This window comes from Cricetulus griseus, chromosome 6, assembly GCF_003668045.3.
Source record: "Cricetulus griseus strain 17A/GY chromosome 6, alternate assembly CriGri-PICRH-1.0, whole genome shotgun sequence".
NCBI lineage: Eukaryota > Metazoa > Chordata > Mammalia > Rodentia > Cricetidae > Cricetulus > Cricetulus griseus.
In genome coordinates this window covers 141,358,552-141,380,266 of record NC_048599.1, presented here as the reverse complement: position 1 = coordinate 141,380,266, position 21,715 = coordinate 141,358,552, and the positions used below count along the sequence as shown (strand labels likewise).

The 21,715-nt window shown below is 50.1% G+C and overlaps 1 protein-coding gene across 9 annotated transcripts in view; it reads right to left on the bottom strand.

Annotated features, from left to right (window-relative positions):
- Window positions 1–21,715, bottom strand: part of Rapgef1 (Rap guanine nucleotide exchange factor 1) — a 119,638-nt gene that overhangs the window by 13,512 nt on the left and 84,411 nt on the right. For 7 of the 9 annotated variants that reach the window (XM_027423099.2, XM_027423101.2, XM_035446832.1 and 4 more), the window contains 2 exons: window positions 17,747–17,949; window positions 2,460–2,545 (listed from right to left, as the gene is read on the bottom strand). In XM_027423099.2, coding sequence (XP_027278900.1) covers window positions 2,460–2,545; window positions 17,747–17,949 — 289 coding nt within the window. Of the gene's footprint in view, window positions 1–2,459; window positions 2,546–4,164; window positions 4,261–5,110; window positions 5,369–15,398; window positions 15,555–17,746; window positions 17,950–21,715 lie in introns of all 9 variants that reach the window. The other 2 variants (XM_027423106.2, XM_027423105.2) reach the window with 2 other exon arrangements.

Below are 21,715 nucleotides of genomic sequence, written 5' to 3'. Positions count from 1 at the left end.
TAGGTGAGGTGAGGTGGGAGGACCCATTCCCTGGGCTGGGGCCCTGGACTGTCTGAAAAAGAGCTGAGCACCAGCATTCATTGCTCTGCTTCTTGACAGTGGATGCAGTGTCAGCTGCCTCAAGTTCCTGATGCTGTGACTTCCCTATCACTATGGACTGTAACACTGAACTCTGAGCCAAAACAAACCCTTTCTCCCTTAAGTTACTGTTATCACAATAACAGAAAAAGTAACTAAGGTGTCTGCCTACACATAGGTCAGAGTGTATGAGCTGCTCATGGACAAGCCCTGAGTGGCAACTATAATATGAAGTTGGAGTGGTGGGCAGAGCCAGAGTGACAGCTAGCCTCCTGGCTCTTCCTGGAGACACTTCTGTTCTCTGGAAGTCTCTTGTGCAAATGGGAAGGACTAGGCTGTTGAGTGAAAACGGTCCTCTGTGCTCTCTTGTGAAGGTGTTAGTTGGTCCAGCTGTATCACATACATACAAGGGCAGCACTTGAAGGGAAGAGCAGTAAGAGGGCTGCAAGAAACAAACTCCATGTTCCTCCATGCCATCCCCAAGCCCTTTCCCAGGGGCCCAACTCTGCAGACCTTCTGCTGAACAGTAAGAAAATGCTGTGACCCAGTAGATGTGGCCCCATGTCATCAGGTGCTCAGTCTCCTAAGAGATGGCTTTTAAAACAGGCGGCCATGGCACTGGAGCAAGAGGGAAGGCCAGACTTAAAGCACTGAATAGCATTTGCTCAAAGGAAGAGATGAGATTTCTCTGGTGTGGGCAGCTAATGGCATTTAAAGAAGATTGTCAGGGCCACTGGCCAGCCTTGGGGTTGTCACAGGACACTACCCTCACCTCAACAACATTAATCACATCTTAATTTATCTTGTGTGGGTGTTCATGCACACACGTCACAGTGCATGTGTGATGGTCAGAGGATAAAGTGTGAGAATCAGTTTTTCCTTCCAGTACTCGGTCCCAGGGACCCACCATGGCAGCAGTGACCTTATCCACTGAGTCCCTTGCTCAGCCCTCAGGGCACATTTTCTCTTCAGCCAAGCTGCAAGAATCTCTGTCTCAGTAAGAATGTGAATGACTAGGGCTTGGAGAGAGCCATGCTTGCTGCTGCCTTAGAAGGCCAGCCAGTGGTGTGGCCTTTATGCAAGGGAGGCAATGTCTCAAGAGCTCTTTCTGATCACAGTGTGCTCATCTTTCTGCCATTCCACCATCAGAAGTCTGTTGAGCTACAAGAATAGCTCTTGGGAAGAGTCCTCCCTCAGGAGATGGGTAACCTGAACATCTGACTGTAACACCTGACTCCAGTGAAGCAGGTGACAGACTGACTGCACAGGCTGCTTTTGCTTGGCACATACAAGCCTTTCTTGCCAAGCTTATACTAGAAAACCCACCACTGCTTCTAACACCTGTGGGAAATTTCGTCTGGGGGAGTCAGCAGACAGATTTATGGCAGTGAGAACCCAAGAGTGGCTAGAATGAGGTGGGCAGGTGGCCTGTCCAAACTGCTTGCAGGTCTTTGCCTCTCTTCCCGAGCCCCTTGCCTGCCATTGACAAGTGGGCCATGCTTTGCTGTGCTAAATCGATGAGGCCTCAGGTGACATAAGACAAGGAAAAGCCTGAGCAGCTGCTGCATCTCATGAGGAAGGTGACATCAACATTAAGCAGCAGAGGGTGCTCACTGGCAGCACCTTCAGACTGCACTAAGTGGTTCCAGGGAACAAGCCACCCATCTGCAAGACTAACTTCCACTGAGAAGGAGTGAAGAGACAAGGTATCTAAAGGCACCACAAGGCCTGGGTTATAAAAACCAAAAGTTATATAAGATCCCCAAGGAGAGGCTGGCACTGTAGCTCAGTTACAGTAGTTTTCTGGCATGTATGAGGCCTTAGGTTCTCCCTGGGGTGAAGGTATCGGGAAGGCAGGAGAGACTGATCAATTTCCAAGTTTGCTTTCCAGGTGACATGAGGGAACCTTTTCTGTCTCTGGTGCAGCAATGACATTGTGATCGCTATTTCCACTTGTCAAGAGAGGGAGCCAAGGGTCATAATACCTGTAACCCACTTTCAAAATGGTTTAGCTACACAATACATGTTTATGACTAGAAATGCTCATAATGACAAATTCGTGGATGGGAAGGTCTTTTATACTTCCTATGTGATCTCCAGTTGGAAGAAACCAAAATCAAGGAAGGCGGGGCTGAGGCTTGAGACAGAAAAGGGGCCCAGAGTGGGTATGGGACAGCAGACAGCACAGGTGTGATCAGGAAGGCATGCTGACTGCTGTGAAAGCCTTTGAAGGGTAGGTTATTAGTGATCTTTGTTTCCTTGTAGTTTCTGCCCTGAACACAGACAATTTTGAGAGTCAGAAAAATAAAGAGCCTCAGCACAGGTGGCCTCACTGAGTGACACTGCTCTTGGGGCCTGGATACTCCCTGCTCATTTCTTACCTCTCTCCATTTTCTCTACTGTCCTTCCCAGATGCACTGTTGACTGAAGGATCTCTGAGATGTCCGTCCTTCCCGGATGGTGGTTCCTGCAAAGAGAAGGAATGGTGGGGTTGGACAGACAGCCCATACTGGGGTGGTCTGTCTTCTCTGTACTCCTGCTGCAAGAGTGGCCGAGTGCAAGTGCCTATGGAGCAGCTGGAGGTGGGAACAAGCCAATGGTGCACGGGGTTGATTACCATGGGGTCACCCTCTGGAGACCAACACCTGCCTTTGGAGACAGTGGAGGTGCCACTCCTTCTAACATCTATCACTTGTCAACCTGGGTATAGATACCTTACCCACTTCCTGAAGGGAGTCCCAGGAACTCTTCTCTGAGTACGGAAGTGGGGGGAGTGGGACGGGGGACGGGATGGATGTGGGACTGGACCGAGTGCTCTGCACACCTCTCCTCCTTCACTATTTTTCCTCTGTCCCCTACAGAAACTGCTGAGGGACAACACACAGCTGCTAAGTGGCAGTCGGCAGACCTCACCCCTTTGGGGTTGTCTGCCTTCAAAGCTTATATTCTTCACCACTACACCCAAACTCCCCTGACCCTCTACAGAGTCTTCAGAGTCGTGATTCTTAACCAGTGATAGTTTCAAAGAGTCCAGTTGCTCAAACACACAAATGTGAATTGCCTTGAGCAGACTAGCTGCCTCCATACCCAGGGTCGATACAATTCCACAATGTCCCTGGGCTGTCATGAGTGGTGGTGAAGTGAGTGAGGCCTTGGGAATACGGGGACCATTACCAGAGAGAGTACACCACAGTGAGGCTGGGCACAGACTCCAAGTATACTCTGAGGTGGATGATGCTATGACACAGGTAACCAGTGGGGATACTGGTTCAGCTCTCACAGAGCCAAATTTCACAGCAGGGACAGCTCCTTATCTTGTCCTGATGTCTAGGGGTGGTGGTGGTGTCTTGGCAGAGACAACTAAAAGCCCCAGGGAATCACGGCATGACTATTCCTAGTAGAGGGCCACGATATTCAGGCTGGGCTTGCCAGTGCCGGGATCCCTGGTGGAGATTCTGGTCCTTGAAGACCTGACCTCATTCTCTAGAGGACCTTTGGTCTCCTAGGGTCAGCGACCTCTGAAGCATTTCAATTTGCCTGTTTCGCTAAAGCCAAACTTGGAAAGCCTCCTGCTTCGCAGAAGCCTTGCACCTTGAAGCCACACACTGGGCAGCAGCATAATGCAGGCATGGACTTCAAGGATTCTGTTCTTAGGAAGGATAAGTGTGGATATCCATCACTTGCCCTACTTTTTTTTTTTTTTTTTTTTTTTTTTTGAGTAGCTGAGGGCAGTGAAGCATGCTGGGAAGATCTGAAGGGCAGGAGTAAAATTTCTCTTGGAAGAGGGAGATCAGCATTAGAGGGATGATGGGAAGAAATTCCAGCGAGCATCTGGGGCTGTGGCCAGAGTCCACACCAGTGGCTTCTGGAGAGTTCTAGAAGACTCGTCCTGACAGGCTCTGAAAAGTGCTGCACTCATTGAAGCAGAAGCAGGGCAGACCTCTACCGGAAGCCATAATCCATAGGATGGGCTGGCTTCCAGCAGGCTTATGGAGACTCAGCCAGTAGAAGCAGCTGCAGGGAAAGCCACCTCGAGGGGGGCAGTTGCCGGCCCATGCACAAGGCCACCCACCCGAGGTTACTTACTCCTCGAGAGGGAGCCAGCTCCTTGTTGGTCTGGCCAGAGGAGTACAGATTGACATAGTCACCCCCACCAACTTCCTCACTGGTGGCATTTTCACTCTAGGAGGAGACAGGATAAGAGGAAAGACAATGGGACAGGCCCTCTGGTCAGCCTCCACAGCTTAGAGAGGGCAGCTGCAGGGAGGGCAGGCCTGGGTTAGGAAGGCTGCTCCTTTCACAAGAAAGAAAAGGCCTGTGAGCTACCTCAGTTATCCCTGGAAGTGGTTCCCCAAGCAGAGGACAAAGCTGCTCTCACTATCTCTTGTCCCTGTGCTAGTTAGGGCCCAGTCTCTTGTTGGACCTTCTCCAAAGTGCTCAGAGCCATTCTGTAAACTCCCAGAAAGATGCTCCACTTGTAGCAGGGTCTGTGGGGGTCCCCAGTCTGTAGCAGGGCCTGTAGGAGTTCTCAGTACAGTGGGCATAAAGCAACATAATTGACAACTCAAGAATCTAGAAATGTCCTCACCCTCTTTGCCCCTCACCTGACCCCTCTGCTCTATAATGCAGCTCCTCCCTGTGTTCTGGTGAAGCACAGGGGCCCTTGCATCAGCCCCACAGGCAACCTTACCTCTGCCTCTTCTACTCCACAAGTCTGGACCTCTCTATAGATACATACCGGAAAGTTTGTAGAATTTTCTATCTTGTCCTTGTGACATTTCACTGTTCTAAACGGTCACTAGTCCAATACCCAGCATGATGGGAATTCTATGTAAAAGATTTGGTCTCTGCTCTGGAAACAGGTGGAACAATACTACCCTTTGAGGCCCCCATAGCTGCCAATCCAGTCATGCTTTGAATGGGCTCACACCAGCAGCAGACTGGGCCAGACTGTGAGCAGCAGCATCATTTTTCTAAAAGCCTGCAGGCCTAAGTGCAGATGTGCACAGATGTGTATGTGCCGAGTTCTCACCGAGTCAGTGAAAGAGGTTTCGGAAGGAAGGCGGACAGGGTTCCCATGAAAGCTGCTGTCCTGAGAAGACGAGAGAGGCCCGTCCACGGTGCTGGGAGGTGGACTGCTTACGGTGGGCACCGCTAAGTCCGAGCTCTGGGACGAGTGGACAGGTGGGAAATGTGGAGAGGAAGAGGAGGTAGGCGGAAGGAAAGGTTGGACGGAGGCTTGGTGGTGAGGCATGAAGTCCTGGGAGTAAGACCTAAACACAGATTTGTACTACAGAACCCAGGCAGAAAACACACAACAAGAATGTGGGAAGGAGAAAACAGACAAGAGAAAAGGTGGTTAGGTTAGCCGTGGTTCAGCACTGATGACCTGTTCTATCTTTTGCTAGTCAGGAGCTGTCAGCCATGCAGACACGCCCCTTACAGACTTGTGTGCCTACACTGCTTTCAGAAGGCTTGTCACTGACCAGCACCATCTGAACAGCAGGGTGTAGACAATGGATTCCTTGTGTCCAAGAACAGGACATCCCACTCACCATGCTGATGATCACACGTCCATTGAGGTGGAAAGGGAACCTCTACCACCCTACCTCTCAGGGACCCCAGGGCTAAACTCTAAGTCACAGGCATTTACTCATTTGGAATCTTTTGGATGACTCTCTAGCTTATTCCTTAAAAGGCAAACATAGTATCTTTTAAATACTTTAATGAGCCTCAGAACCTGCTCCTTTTGTTTGTTTTCCAAGACAGAGTTTCTCTGTGTAGCCCTGGCTGTCCTGGAACTCACTCTGTAGACCAGGCTGGTCTCGAACTCAGAGATCCACCTGCTTCTGCCCTCCAAGTGCTGGGATTAAAGGTGTGCACCACTGCTGCCCGGCTATCTCAGTCCTTTTAGAAAAGGGCACAAGCCTCAAAACTGACTGGAGGAGTTGCACCACACAAACACTAATGGTCCCTCTGACCTCATTTTCCTCCTCACTCTTGCTCTTTGCATCGTTAACAAATGCAGTGATTCTACAACCCTTCTGATGTCACCCCAGAGCCACAGGCATGACCTGACTCCTCCAACTTCTCATTTGACAGAAAAGTCAGATGTCAGACTGAGAGGTGACTACAAGTCCTCACAGCTTCTGAGGCCCCAGGAGCAAGCCTTAAGTCCCCAAGCTGGGGATCTGACTACCAAGCTGAGGAGTATGGAGTGTATAAAGTCATCATGCCTGGTAGAGGCTTGCTGTCAATGCTGCTAACCACCACAGGACCTGGGAGAACAGTGTGAGGAGGATACTGTCAGGGTGGGTACTGTTGGCCTCATGTATCTACCACAGGCACCAAATGAAACATGCATACAGCTTACTCGAGTGCTATGTACATTCTCTGTGGTGTAGGATTTTCAGAACCCACTGGGGGAATTAAGAAAAAGGAGTAAGAAATGAAGTTTTAACTTTAGGAGATGTTAGGGTTTTGGTGGTGCATTCCTTTAATTCCAGCACTCAGAAGGCAGAGGCAGGAAGATCTCTTTGAGTTTGAGGCCAGCCTGGTCTACAGAGTGAGTTCCAGGACAGCCAAGGCTACACAGAGAAACCCTGTCTCAAAAAACAACAACAGACTCACAGAAATCTGTCTGCCACTGACTCCCAAGTTCTGGGATTAAAGGTATGAGTCACCAGGCCTGGTTACTGCTGAGCCATTTTGTCAGCCCTCAGTATAATTTTCTTTTTGAGACAGGGTCTGGCTATATAGATCAGGTTGGCCTCAAATTTGTAATCTAATCTCAGCCTCCCGAGTGCTGGGACTACAGCTGTGTACCACTGCACCCAGATACCGTTTTTTTTTTTTTTTTAAATAGTTGCATGCTTTTCTTTTTCTTTTTTGGGGGGTGGGGTGAGGTTTGAGACAGGGCTTCTCTGTGGCTTTGGAGGCCGTCCTGAAACTCACTCTGTAGACCAGGCTGGCCTTGAACTCACAGAGATCTGCCTGCCTCTGCCTCCCAAGTGCTGGGATTAAAGGTGTGCACCGCCACCAACGCCCGGCCAATTTTCTTTTTCTTTTTTGAGATTTATTTATTTTATGTGTATGAGTGTTTGCTCCAGAGGCCAGATGGGGCATTGGATCCCCTATGACTGGAGTTATGGACAGTTGTGAGTTGTCAAGTGGGCACTGGGAATCCAACCCAGGTCCCCTGCAGGAGCAAATGCTCTTAACTGATGAGTCATCACTTGTAGCTCCTGTTTTTATTTTATTGAGAAAGGATCCCTTGATATGCTGCTCAGGCTAGACTGGAACTTACAATCCTCCAGCCTCAACCTCCCAATTAGCTGGGGTCACACATTGACTGATTTTATTATTAATTAAGGTATGCAGAACATTGCTAGAACCATAGCAGCAGCCCAGCTGTGAGTGGGAATAACTCAATGGAAAGAAGAGGCAAGAGCAGTCTGTATCTCTGGGACAAAGGGGCCTGGGTGCCTTCCTCCCTTTCAGCTCCTGCTCCTAGCCTGCTCAGGCATTCCAGTTATGCAGTCATGCTGGGACAAGAGCCAAGGTTGAGAAGTACCTTTCCAAGGGCCGGAGGTGCCAGGAAAGGTTCTCCAATTACCATAAAGCATCACTGGCCCTGGGCTGCTCTGGATGGCTCCCATGATTCCAGAAACTGCTGGGGGGCTGGGCTCAGCATCACACTGTTTCCACAGGCCCCGGTTCTGTCAGGCCCTTCAGGATCATGTTCACCCCCAGAGCTGGGAGAGGGGCACAGATGGCCATCTCACAGTCACCCGCCCCATAGCAGCCTGCCGTCTATTTTTGGATCTGGGGAGTGCTTGGTTTTGCTTCTGAGATCCCTGTGCAGCAGGAATTTGTATTTATAGCCTGAGAAAGGCTGTTTGGGTTTAGGATTCTAGAACACTCAAAGCTCCTGTTTGAGATCTGCACACTACTGGGGGGGATAGATTGGTGCCAGAGTAAATGAGCACCAGGAGAGAGGGCTGGTTCCAGTGTCAGACAGTGTCAGCAAGGGATACTTGAGGACCTGGGCAGTGACGCTCAGAGCGCTTATATCAGTCATCTCATAAGCTGACAGGGAGTGCTGCTGCAATTTTTCTGAGACTGAAGGAACACAGACTACCTCCCTAACATCCTGTGCTGGTGGGAGGTGGCACGGGGTAGCCTGTATCACACTGAGTTCTGAGACTGGCCCTCACCTATCTGTCCTGATCTGCTTAGGGGGTTCCTCCTCCAAGCACTGTATGGTGCTGGGCAGGCATCATAAGCCAGGGATGGCTGCAGAGAGCAAAGCCCTGACTGTCAGGCAGAAAAGACGGAAGCAGCAGCCGGCTCTTCTGAAAAGAACTACTGATTTTTGTAGTAACATAGATGGTGGAAGCTGATGGGTAACCTTCTATGTTTGCTTGTAGTTAATTCATTAAAGGCAGAGCCACCCTATGCTGGTCAGGCTCCCGTGACACCTTTTCTCTGTTAGTCCTGGCACAGAGAAATGCCAGGGGGTGGGGCCTGTGATACCTTGACAGGAAAGCAGGATAGCTTATTTCCCAGCTACTTTGCTTATTTCCCAGCTACTTTGCTTAATTCTGTGGTGGCCAGGCAGCTAGGGTGTGAGGGTACAGCCTGCACATCAGTAGTCAGTCAGTAGTGAGAGCTGGAGCACAGGGATCTGATCCAGCCCCACAGAGCTCCCCCCCTCTCCCCCCAGAGACAGGCCATCCCTGGATCAAACATGCTCAGGATGGCTAGGTTTTAGATGCTCTTAGAAATATGGATATGAGCTGGGCAGTGGTGGCACACCCTTTAGTCCTAGGAAGAGACAGGTGGATCTCTGAATTCAAGGACAGCCTGGTCTACAGAGATAGTTCCAAGACAGCCAGGGCTACCCAGAGAAACCCTGTCCTGAGAAACTAAAATGAATGAATGAATAAATAAATAAATAAATAAAAAGAAAGAAAAGAAATATGGATAAGTCACCATATAGCTGCCTTTTAAAAGGCCACTAAACACAGTCACAGGACATTGTTTTCATGATTTGGGAGTCTTTCCTTGGACTTTTCTTGGGTGCTGCACTGAGCACTGGCCCTGGGCCTAGAGCACATAGCCTTTAGCAGGGGTGTCCAGCAGCACAACAGCATGGCCTGCAGCAGCAGCAGCAGCAGCAGCAGCAGCAGCAGGCTAGATAGGTAGCTAAGCTTCAGCTGCTTCACTAGGGGAGAGTGCTATGGCTCCTTTAGAGATGGGATATGATCATGTCCAGGGTGCTAGGCAGGAAGGGTCCCTGGTGACACTGCTCCCCACGTGCTCTCGCCATTTTTCTTGTTCCCATCATCCCACTGACCAAAGCCTGTATTGGGGCTGTCTTATCCAGGGGCAGTTCTCATTTGAGGCTCTTCTGTTAATTACAGGAACTACTGTTTGCAAATGACAAATGTAGAGTTGCAAAGCCAAGTGGTAGATTGAGGCTGAAGCCATGAGCCTCTAGACATGAGATCTGTTATAGGCCATTTGTCTTTGTCCCTGGCAAGGAGAGGTAGTGACATGAGTATTGACCTTACCAAGAAGGGTGACATTAACATCACAGTACGTCCAAACACCCTCTCCCTGTTAAAACAAACTTATGCATTTATTTTGAAAAACCATTTGAAAACTCTAAAAAACAAAGACATAAAAGAACAGTTAAGTAGATTGAGTATAAAAACCAATGAAGTCACTTCTGTGACATGCTCCTGCAGCTTCTGTTCAGAGTCTCCGGAGAAAGCCCTGGTCCTGCCACATTGCTTCCCAAACCCCATTGCATTTCAGGGTGCCCAGTGTGCTCACTAGAGTACAACCTGAATGGCCTCAGCTCTTAAAAAGACTTCATACAGACTAGAATGGAGCTTTGCTCAGTCCAGCAATTAGTGGAACTATTCTCATGTGCTTGAAAGCCTGATGGCCTCTAACATATCTTTAGAACATTCATTATATTTGCTCGACAACACACATGCACCTCCAAAGCCAGCCAAGAGGTATCTCTGACCAGCTATACTGGATCTCAGTATTTACTTGGCTACAAAATAGCTTATGAATGCCAACTTAACACTGTACTCTTCATGAAGGGGATCTGAATTCTAACCTTGGCTCTGGCTCAAGGCTGCAAGCAGATGCAAGCCTCTCTGCCTTGCTGTCTCCACATCCTGAATGGGAATAATATTCGGTCACAGATCTGTAAGGAAGCTCCTGGACAGGTAGTCAGGCAGTGTGGAGCAGTGCCCCTAGGGGTCATGTCATCACATGACCTTCGTGGAAGCTGGACTCTTTGGTGTCAGATAAAGCAGGGTGCTAATAGCAACATTCGGTGCCCTGGACTGGTCCCAGAGACCTGACCTGCCAAAATGTTGGGGCATAGATGACAACAATAAGCCTGGGGTGGCTATGTCAGAAGCACAGCTTGTGAAAGCCCTATGTCAGGCTCTGTTCCACTCCTTTGTCCCTAGCACAGTGAGGCAGAGTGGCCTTACCCTCCCTTCTCTGAGCTGGGAATGAATACAGTGGGGCCCTCATCAGGTGGTAGAAACATGGGAACCCTGCTGATCTGCAAGAGAAGTCTATCCTTGTAGGAGGCTTTATGAAGGGCAGAGCAGGGTCCAGTCTGCGCGTGCTCTCTGCAGTGCTGGCCTGCAGTAGCCTGGGCATATCTGTAAGGACTGAAAAGTATAAAGTAAGCCTATTGCAGAGCCCATGGCTTATTTCAAGGGCTGGCTGCAGCCTCAGGAGACCAAGTGAATGCAGGGGTGGGAGCATTTCACCACAGAAGCGGGGCATGGGAGAGCAGAGTAGGGTGTGGCTGTGGCAGCACACAGAATCGTGCCAGCTCCAGGTGAAAGGATTTGCAGTCCTGGAAGGACCTGGGGGCTGTGTGAAGGATGAACATGGGCACACATGAGTTTGTGGAGCCATTCACAAAAGAGAAGAAATGGTCAGGTGAGGCAGGAGTGAACACTCACTGATCACCTGCTACATACTGGTCTCAGGGAACTCAGCCTAGTGGTAGACAGAAGTCTGCAGAAGAATAGCTAGAGACCCCAGGACATCAGATCTGAGCTTGTAGACTGTACTGTGCTGCCAACTGTAGCCAGTGAGATAGGGATCGATGAGGTGGCTTTCCAAAGAGCAGGCACTTTCTCCCCCATAAGGGGATAACCCAGGAGGAAAGTGGCTCTCAACAACACCTTTTTGCCCCTGGGCCACTAAGTTCCACCCCCATACACCTTCCTCACATGTCAGTGTGATTTAGCTTTGCTTAGGGCAGGAAATCAGCAAAGACAGGATGAGATAGGACAAGCAAGGGAGGCAAAGCAGCCTGAGTCTGTCTTCATACCCCATCATGGGCATGCCCCATCATGGGTGTGCCCATCCTTATTCTCCAATTGTCTCTTTTTCATCTCCCCCTCTCTGCTTGGTTTTTAGGTGGTATGCCCATGGTGTCTGTGCTGGCTTTTGGGTGAATTCTCAGGGATAGTTCATGGTCAGGAGAGACATAGGAACATTGGTGGAGTATAAGGAGCCCGTCCTACATCTCAGGAGGTGGCTTTAGCTGTATCTATGGCCACAACACAGAAGCCAGTGTTTATATGAAGCCTGGGTCTTCTGTGAAAGACATGTGTGAAGCCCCAAAACTGCTCAGAAAAGGAACTGTGTAAGTCCAGAATGGGATACCTGCTGCTTTATAACCCTTTTCAAAATACTGGGGTTCATGATGACATATACATAGTTTTTTGGGGGGTGGGGTGGTTTTGAGGTGTCCTGGAACTCGCTCTGTAGACAAGGCTGGGCTCAAACTCAGAGATATGCCTGCTTCTGCCAGGAGTGCTGGGATTAAAGATGTGGGTCACCACTGCCTGGCTGCACTTAGCTTTTTTTTTTTTTTTTTTTTTTTATTATGTATATATAGAATTCTGCCTGCATGCACGCTTGAACACCAGAAGATGGCACCAGATCTCACTATGGATGGTTGTGAGCCACCATATGGTTGTTGGGAATTGAACTCAGGACCTCTGGGAGAGCAGCCAGTGCTCTTTTTTTTTTTTAAGATTTTATTTATTATGCATACAACATTCTGCTTCCATGTATATCTGCACACCAGAAGAGGGTACCAGATCTCATAATGGATGGTTGCGAGCCACCATGTGGTTGCTGGGAATTGAACTCAGGACCTCTGGAAGAGCAGTCAGTGCTCTTAACCTCTGAGCCATCTCTCCAGCTCCAGCAGCCAGTGCTGTTAACCGCTGAGCCATCTCTCCAACCCTGCACTTAGCTTTCTTATCCCAAAGATTTTTGTTTTAAATCATAAGTATCATTATGGGCACTTAAATATAAGCTCTCAAAATGAACCAGCTAGCTATTTTACATATCTAGAACTGGATGGGAAAGAAACCTGTCAACAGAGTCTCGCATCTCAACAGGTGTCATGGTGGTGTTAACACCTAGAATGGATGCTAGTAAAGAAAGAAGGCACAAGACAGTCTGGGGGAAGGGAGAAGTGATTGATTCTCTACTACCTGCTCCACAGTATACAGGGGACTGGCCACCCTTGTGGTCACCAAGTCTCAATCCTGTCACTATTAATCAGGACAGAGTAGAGACATGCTAAAGGGATGGCTGGGCCACAGTGTGGAGAGAGCTGGGAGGAAGGTGGGCAGTTCCATACCTGGGCTATGATGAGGACATACCTCACAGGGAGGCAGAACCTGGAAAGCCACAGAGGAAAGTCTAGGTCAGGAAGAAGGCCTGGTACCACATGTGAAGGCTCGGGTAGCTTGGCAGCTTGGGGAAGGCAGGAAGGCCATTTCTCACACATGTACATAGCAGGCCCATGGTGGGACGAGGCCACATTTACGAGGGCCAGGCACAGCCTCCTGGGCCACAGCAAAGGCTACCCCTGGCTTCCCACATGTCTTGCTGTAGTCTCCTCCTTACTTCTTTCAGTATCATTCTTGCCAAGCAGGTTTTAATGACCCTGAAGACATGAGATTTTCTTGGCTGCTGTTCAAGTCTTCGGGAATGATGCCCACATCAGGAAAGCACAGGAGGCTGTGGGCTGGAGGCTAACACTGTGCCCAGCAGCTGAGGCTGCAGCCCACTTAGGGACCAACTCCCAGGTTCAGTCAACACCAAAGGCCATGCCTGACAAAGGTCCTGTGTGGTCCTAAGGACTCATGGGGTGGCTGGTGCTGCCACTGCTCTTGAGACCACCCTGTGACCCCAGTCCCTGTGCTTATGCGCTGGATGGCTCTTCAGAATAGCTCCTGGGCTTCCTTCCGGGCCACCGTCCCTGAAGCAAGGCCCTGGGCTTGCAACATTTGACTTCTTTCCTTGTCATTCGTCTCCCAGACACCAACTGCCCTTTGATACATATCCCCTTCTTTCTCTCCCCATGTCTTTCTACTGTGACTCTCAATGTCATTCACACCTTGGCTTAGCTCAGTCTCTCCTAGCTTATCCGACTGCCTACTGAACCGTGAGCCCCTCTCAGGCATGTGGCCACCCATTTCCTTCCTTCTTGTAGCTAACCCACACCTGCTCTGATCACAGTGTGGAACCCCATGTCTAAGATCATCTTAGAATCAACCAGAGACTGTGTGATGAGCTGGAATGACACTAAATCACTCCCTTGTGTTTTACCTATTAGGTGACACACACTCTAAGCATTTAAGCCATTATTCAGGATGCCTTTTATTGAAACAACACATCCTTTCTGTGTGGCCTCTTGGACTTTTTCCTGGAGCTGGAGCTAAGAATAGTTACAAATGCAAAATGCCTCAATATTCCACAAGGGTGACACACACAGACCTAAGCTTAAGAAAATGTCCTTGAATGTTCTGCAATTCTGTAGCAAAGAGCCCAGTTCATTCACAGTCCTCCACTAAAAGCTTAGAAGGAATAAGTAGTAACTCCTAGTTGTGTGTGTGTGTGTATGTATGTAACAGTCAAGGGCTAGGATTGTCTAAAACCAAGTTCTGCAAGGTCGGTGGCAGGAGCTTGCTAGAGGTGCCTTCTGAGGAACCAGGCTATCTGTGTGGTACGGCAGAGGTAACCCATCCTGTCCCATATACCCAGCACTGCTGAGCACTATGAGAAGGGAGGCTCCACACTACAAGGTCCTCCTGAAGGCCTTGGACATTGAATTGCAAACCCTAGACAAAGGTGGACACCAGACAGAAACAACTGGGAACCTGGGCAAGTTTTACAGTCATCTATCCAAGCTTTTCACTGGGGAAATGAAGGTGTGTGTGTGATGTCATTGCTTTCCTCCTGAAAGGATGAGAAGCAGGACAAGACTTGAGCCTGGAACTTGAGAGGACAGTGGGACAGCTTCTAAGTATCCCATGTACATGCAGTGTCGTCATGTGATTTGATACCGTTCTCTCAATCACACTGTGATTTCCAGGAAGACTGAGGCCCAGAAAGATGTTAATACTTGAGCTCAAGCTGCTTTCAAGGGAAGTGAGCTTGGCTCTGTTCTTTCTCTTCAACTCTGGGGCAGATGCAGACTCCAGAAGGCCAGGTCTCTTTGTATTACTACGGAACTTTCTAGTCCTCCCCACACTGGCCTGTGTCAAGGTGACAGTCAGGACCACCCTTCAGGAGCAGGGTCTCCTTCCTCTTGCCCTCAATAAGTGATCCCTGTGACCCCACTGACTGGCTGCCATGTGGTGACCCTTAGTCAGTTCTGAGCTTTGGCCACAGGGTGCCTGATGCTTTTCCATTTGTTATCTTGGAACCCTGCCAGCTGCTTCAAGAACAAGCCTAGACCAGCCCGGCAGTGGTGACAACTGTTCCAGCTCAGGTCCCAAAGATGTCTGCCTGGGCAGATTAGCACACCATCCTTCTAATTTGAGTCCTGAGCAAAGACAAAGGATTACTGCCTTAAACCATAGGACATCAGCTGCTTACATAGCATGAGGTAAGCAAAGGCACCCAACCACCATCACTCTTGCTCCCAGTTACCTGCTTTCTATGTAAGGATCACTCCCCTTAAACCCAGCCTTAGGGAAAGCAGAACACAAAAGCAGAAATGGTGTTCTGTACCAGTGTCATGTTCCAGACAGGACAGCCCATACTTCCATTCCCATAACCCCCAACCACAGACCCAAAGGCCTAGAGAACCAAGTATTCAGAATCTCTCCAGTGGACAGGCAGGGTCTACAGAAGGACAGGACTGGTAACAGGTAGCACCATTGTCCAGGAGACACAGGCTTCAAGCATTAACTAACTGCACAAGTTTCCAAGTGAGGAAAAGCAGGGAGGGAATGACTCACCGAGGGCACAGGCAAGCTGCCGTGCCGGTTGAGAAAGGAGTTAGACACGGATACACTGAGGCCCTGAGCGGCACTGCCGTCCTCGGGGGTGAAGGCCACTTTAGTTTGCTGGACACAGTAGGAGACAGAGAAGGAAGAAGCAGCATAGGAGGCCTGCTGGGCAGAGGGTGAAAGACAAGGCAGGGAAGAGGAGAAAGCAGAGAATGGTCAGCAGAGGCAGTAGCTGTGGGGTCTACTAATACTGCACAGGGATGGCTGCCTGACTCCGCCAAAGGTTGCCGGATCCCAGCTCAACCTTTCAACGAGAGGCCCTGCTTGCTCTTTTGCCTCATGACAGATTCTAATATCAACTTTCAGAAAGACTTCAGAGGACAAGTGGGCTGTAGCCACACAGATGTGGACTGACCCAGGACCCTGCGCTCTTCAAAGTAGAGTAGACATGTGTGGCCACTCTGCCCTCAGAGCTCAGAGCTGAGTCAGTCCACCTGTGCTTTAATCTGGTCCCCATCAGAGACCACTTACTGGCCTTGGGCATCTCTCTCTCTCTCTCTCCCTCAGTTTTTTGAGACAGGGTTTCACTGTGTGGCCTTGGCTGTTCTGGAACTTACTCTGTAGACCAGGCTGGCCTTGAACTCACAGAGATCTGCCTGTCTCTGCCTCCTGAGTGTTGGGATTAAAGGCGTGCGCCACCATTGATCTTAGAGAGCATGGTGGTCAGGGTCTTCATTTGGAAACTGTGGTGAACTCTTGCACCTTCTGTGTACATTTGGGGGAGGGTTAAATGAAGTACCACGCACAAAGCACTGTGAGTCCAGTCTATCACTGTAAGTGCAATTGCTACCACACTTGTGTGTAAGATGTGTACAGCTCCTATATGTGTGTGCTGGAGATAGGACATAAGCAGCAACTGGCACAGCCCATCCTGTGGTAGGCCAGGGCTCCCCTGGAGCTGGGCTTTGATTTCTAGGTCTTTGGATAGCTGTGGCCTGGGATAAATTCTTCTGGTTCCTTGCCTGTCTTTACTCATAATGGAGATATCAGGAACTATGTTGAGGGCTGTGTGCACCTGAACCTGCCTGGATAGGTCCCTAATTGACTGATCTCTCCCCAACCTACTGTATGGTGGGTCAGGTGGCCTCCTGTTACACCCTTGGAATGTTTCTGTTCCACATGCATGTTCAGAATCTGTGCACTTTCCAAAATAGAGATGCCCAGGGCAACCCACAGGTCACAGATGAACAACCTTGGTAAGCTGGTTGGCAGTGGTCCCAGGCCCACGTTTCTATTCTCATAAAGAAAATCTTCTGGGAGACAACTGCAGAGTGGTTTAGAGTCGCAGGTGGTACTGTGGACAGGGCTGGGACCCTAGGTTCCAGGATCCCAGGTCAACCTTTCTTCTCTATAGGAGGCTGCCTCTGTTAGGCTGAGAGTTTCTTGGGAGAAGCAAATGCCTGCTGAGCTGACTGGTTCTAGCCTGTGATGGCTGAACAGCTCAGAAGCCTGAGACTAGGCCAAGTCCCAGGCACTACAAGGCAAACGGGGCTTACTTCCTCTCACAATGCACAGAAAAGGGCTTAGCTTGCCATGTATATCCCTTTTCTTGCCAGAAACTGGACTGGTCAGCAAGGTAGCAAAGCAACCCACACAGCTCTGCGAAGGTTAAGACTTCAGCTCTGCAGGGTTTGGCTGGACCAGCGGCTCTGACCCTGAAGCCCAGTGTGTACCAGCAGCAAGTAGAACAAGGTTGGAAGCAGGTTCAGTGCTTTGCCACCTGGGTGAGTGTGCAAGCCAGGCAGGATCCATTACCGAGGTATGCAAAGGAGGGCACTGCTGGGTTTGTAGCACAAAGTGGCTCTGTCTGGAGCCATCCTGTTTCAGTGGAACTTGTTCCCATGGGGCCATCCCTGGCCAGGACTGGGATGGAAGTGACTCCATACAGTTAGGCCCATTATGGAAGTCAAGTCCACAGATGGCTGCACACAGACAGTGCTCTGTGCTTTGATTGAGTGCCTCCCGTCTATGAGGTCTATGCTAGAGCCAAAGAAGACAGGGAAGACACAGAGACTGTCAGCAGTGAAATCAAACATTCTGAGCACAAGTCTGCCCCAGCTACACAGGCTGCTTTGGAGGAGGAGGCCCTTTGCCCCCAGGGTGGGAAGACAGCAGTGTGGGGGACAGGCTGCTGTGAGTATCTGGGGAGGAAGTGGAGGCACCATGTGGGACACAGTGACTTGAAAACACCTAATGAATGAAAAGCAGGTTCAACCTGGCCCCAGCAGGACTGCTCCGACTTTGGAAGCTCTGGTCACCTGCAGCAGTGCCAAGGACACAGATGGGGAACTGCTTACCAGCTGCCGCTGCTTGGGGGGCAGGGCGGGAGGGGGGGCCAGCTCCTGTAAGGAGTCGCTGCCGCAGAAGGCGTCGCTGAAGCCGTACACCTCCATGAGCATCCTGTTCTTCTGCTGGTAGATGTGCTCACTCTGCGGCGTCTGGTAGAACATGGAGGGCTGCGGCTCCGAGTAGTCCTCCAGCAGTTGCATGTAGGCCAGCACTGTGGACAGAGGGGGGCTGCTGTTCTCTCGCCAGAGTGGAGCCCACAGAGCCACCTCCACCAGCTCTCATGCTACAGGGAGCGCAAGGAGCCTCGCAAAGCAGGGGTGCTACTCTGGGTGCTGCTACAAAGGTGGACACGTGCCATTGCCCAGCTGGATACACTGACAGAGCCCCCTGTGTGATGCCTGTCAGTTAGGTTCTTCCACTGTTAACAGATGCCCCACTCTGTGTGTGTGTGTGGGGGGGATCGACATTGGGGGAGTTTGTGAATATGGGAAAATTTTGTACTTTCCACTCAGTGTTGTTGTGAGCCTTAAACAGCATTACAAACATGAGGCTCTGTTAAAGAAAGCACAAGGGGCACTTTGTACTCTTCCTGCAGAGGTGTTGGGGGTTTCCATGCTCAGCAATACCCAAAACTCGGAAGGGTTGCTCAGCCTCAGCCTGCCTTGGGGTCAGTCTCAGATAATGAACACACATAAGGCTCCTGATGTTTCCAAGTCCTGCCCTTGACCTACTGCGCTGGGGGTGGGTGTGCCCATCCACAGCCTTCTTTTCACCCATTTCCCTCTCAACTTCCCCTACTGTTTGTATACTTTACTACAGTCTGTGGTCTTTCCTCACTCATTGCTTACTGAGTATGCAGCCCTGTACATGTGGGCCCGGGCACAGGTGCTCGGACTACATGGAAAAAGCAAAGTGGGTCCTCTGCCTTATGGGGTTCATACTATCATTGGAGCAACAGAATAGAGACATATATATGGTGTAGCAGCCCACAGAGAAAGAAAAAGGGTGGTGGCTGGGGGTACTACTCTAGATTACAGAAGGATGTCAGGATGGGACAGGATCTTCTACCGTAGTCCACAGGCAAGTCAAAGGCCTGAGACTGTTGGGGTTAGTGTAAAGGGTGACAGGGCACAGCATGCAGAAGAGCAGGGAAGGGAGGCTGGGCTGGATTCCAGAGAGGCTGCTTGCAGCAGGCTTTATTCTGACCATGGGGAACCACTGCAGGGATCCACTTGGGAATGCCTGGGCTTGACCGGTGGTAATGTGAAATGGCTCTAAGTCTGTTCAGTGATGGACAGGAATATGATAGTGATACAGAACAGGGCATTTAAAAAAGAGATGGAGCCTGGCAGTGGTGGCGCACACCTTTAATCCCAGCACTCGGGAGGCAGAGGCAGGCGGATCTCTGAGTTCAAGCCTAGCTTGATCTTCAGAGCAAGTTCCAGGACAGTCAGCACTACATAGAGAAACTCTGTCTTGAAAAACTAAAATATGAAAAAGATGGAACAGGATTTACTGCCTTCCCCTTAACAGCCAGCTGATCTATCCACAAACATTTGTAGAATGGGTGAATGAAACATGTTCTCAGCAAGAATCTTTGGGGACTCGTTAGCTCAGTGAGCTTCCTTTCTAGCTGAAGGGACACAGGCAGACCAGCAAGAAGACAGAGGGTGAGAGAGAAAGTGTACAAATGCTAACTGATATATCTTTTCCACCTGTTACCACCATCCTTGCACAGCGAGGCTAAGCTGATGTCTCCCAGCAGAGCTGACTATCACAACCTGTCTGCCTGGCAAGGCTGTCACAGCCTCTCTGCCTCAGCAGGGTGGCAGCCAACAACAGCAGGGACTTCATGTGCCTGGGGTGTTGAGAAGCCAGAGAATCAAAGCTCAGCTGTCACATCTCATGCTCTCCTCCTTGCAGGCACTTTCTACACAGCAGGTGCAGAGCCCCGAGTTACTGGGGCCCACTGCCCATAGAACTAGAGGGCTGGAATAAGGGATGGTAGAGACAAGGACATAGTTGGCACTTTGAAACCTGGTTAGGGCTGAGTCTCAATTAATTCACTTATAGAGAAAGGAAGAATGACAGCTGTGAAGTAAAGGATTCTGGGCCTCAGACCAAAGGACCTAAGTCAATGCGAGGCAGACACAACCTTCTGCATCTTCCAGGCATACATTTTCTCCTTAGGTCATACCCCAAGTACCAGGAGCATCTGCTATGCAGTGTGGACATTTTTCTGATAGTTAGAACTTGTCGCCTCTGCTACACACTGACAGAACATGGCTGTGCTCCCCTTGGCTGAACATGGAAAAGAGAGCCCCACAGTGATGCTGCTGTATCCTTGTTCAGTCACAGCCTAGGGGTGACCCTAGCCCCACCACTGGCTTTCCAGAAGGACTAACTAACCCTCTCTATCCAACAATGTCACCAAACTGGGTCTCCTCAGGCCTTTGGGAACTCCTGATGCTGAGGTCCTGGTAGAGACCTGCTAGCTACATACAAAAGAACAGCAAGAGGTTCACCCTTCCAGAACTAGGAAACAGTCCCTCTCCATATTGGGCAGCAGCTCAGATGCCAGAACAGCCTGCAAGGCTAGGGATGCTTGGCTGCAGGCACCTGGGCTCTGGGAGCATCAGGGGTCCCACAGTATTTATTCAGGTGCTCCCAGTGGCTACTCTTAACAAGGAGAGCCAGGGTCCACCATGATGTCAGGGCACCGCTCTCAGTAAAGACATTATGACATCAGAACTGCCTAGTATGAGCTTGTTTTAGAGGTGCCAGATATAAGGGATGACATTTATTCATTCTTTTCCCCAAAAGCAGTCTGTGAGGCTTTCCACCCATCACTGGTGGAACTCTCCAATAGTCCCCTCTGGGAGTGAAGGACAGACTGGACCAGGAGTGAGCTCAGGGTGCTTCAAGTTCTGGGCTCTTTCACTGAACACAGAAAAATGACCCCTGCATGGGGAAAAAAAAGAAAAAAAAAGACCACTACTGAAAACAGTGGGTCTTAAGATGGAGGGCAAAGCCCATTCTTCTGGGCTTGAGTATACTCAGACCCCAGCCAGGCTCGAACCCTACACTGCCTCTCATTTGCTACCCTGAAGACTAGTTTTGGCACCCCTGAGACCTGGCCTGGAGAACTAACTATGTAAGCTTTTGCTCAGAGCCATCACATTTGAACCCTTGGTTATCCTAAGGGATCTGCATGAAAAAGTACTGTAGTCACAGCAGGATAGAACTTCAGTCACTTTCTCATGCCCCAAAAAACATTTCACCCACCTGAGACTTGAGATTAACAGAAACAATGGCCTTGCCCCATCCTCTATCTGCTACCTCCCTTTCTGCAGGCTCTGCTTGAGGAGCTCGGCCCACTCTTGTTCTAAGAGCTACAAGTGATACACTGTAACAGATACAATCCTGCCCCACACCCTAGTCCACAGGACCCTTTGATGAGAAAGAGCCCCCTGTCCCTTGCAAGGGTACAGTGCTTTGGTACAGTGGGTGGAAGGAGAGGCTCAGAAAGTGTTCCCAACTGCTGTGTGTCTTCTCAGCACAGCTTGGTCTGTAATGAGCCAGCTTACAGGACACATGGAATGAGATCACTAGCTTGCAGAGCAGCCCTGTCTCTTGGCTGGGGACCACACCACCAAGGCTAGCACAAAGCTGTGAGACATCCTGGGTGTGGGGGGTGTGGTTACAAACTAGGCCCCTCTGGTCCCAGAATGGCTCTGCTGGGTTTAATGAGGCAGGCCTTCCTTTGGAAACAGGAAGCCCTCATCAGGGAGTTAGAAGTACAATATCTAGTTTTAGGTGTTCTTGCTGGATTTATACCCAAGGTAAGAGGACCATCGGGCTGTGCAGCTGATGTGGCTATATACATCAAAATGGTGACATCTGGTCTGCCAGAGAAAATCTGAGGACAGTGTTAGTGAGGTGGGGTAGAGGGCAGGGCAGTGTGGCCTGCAAATCTA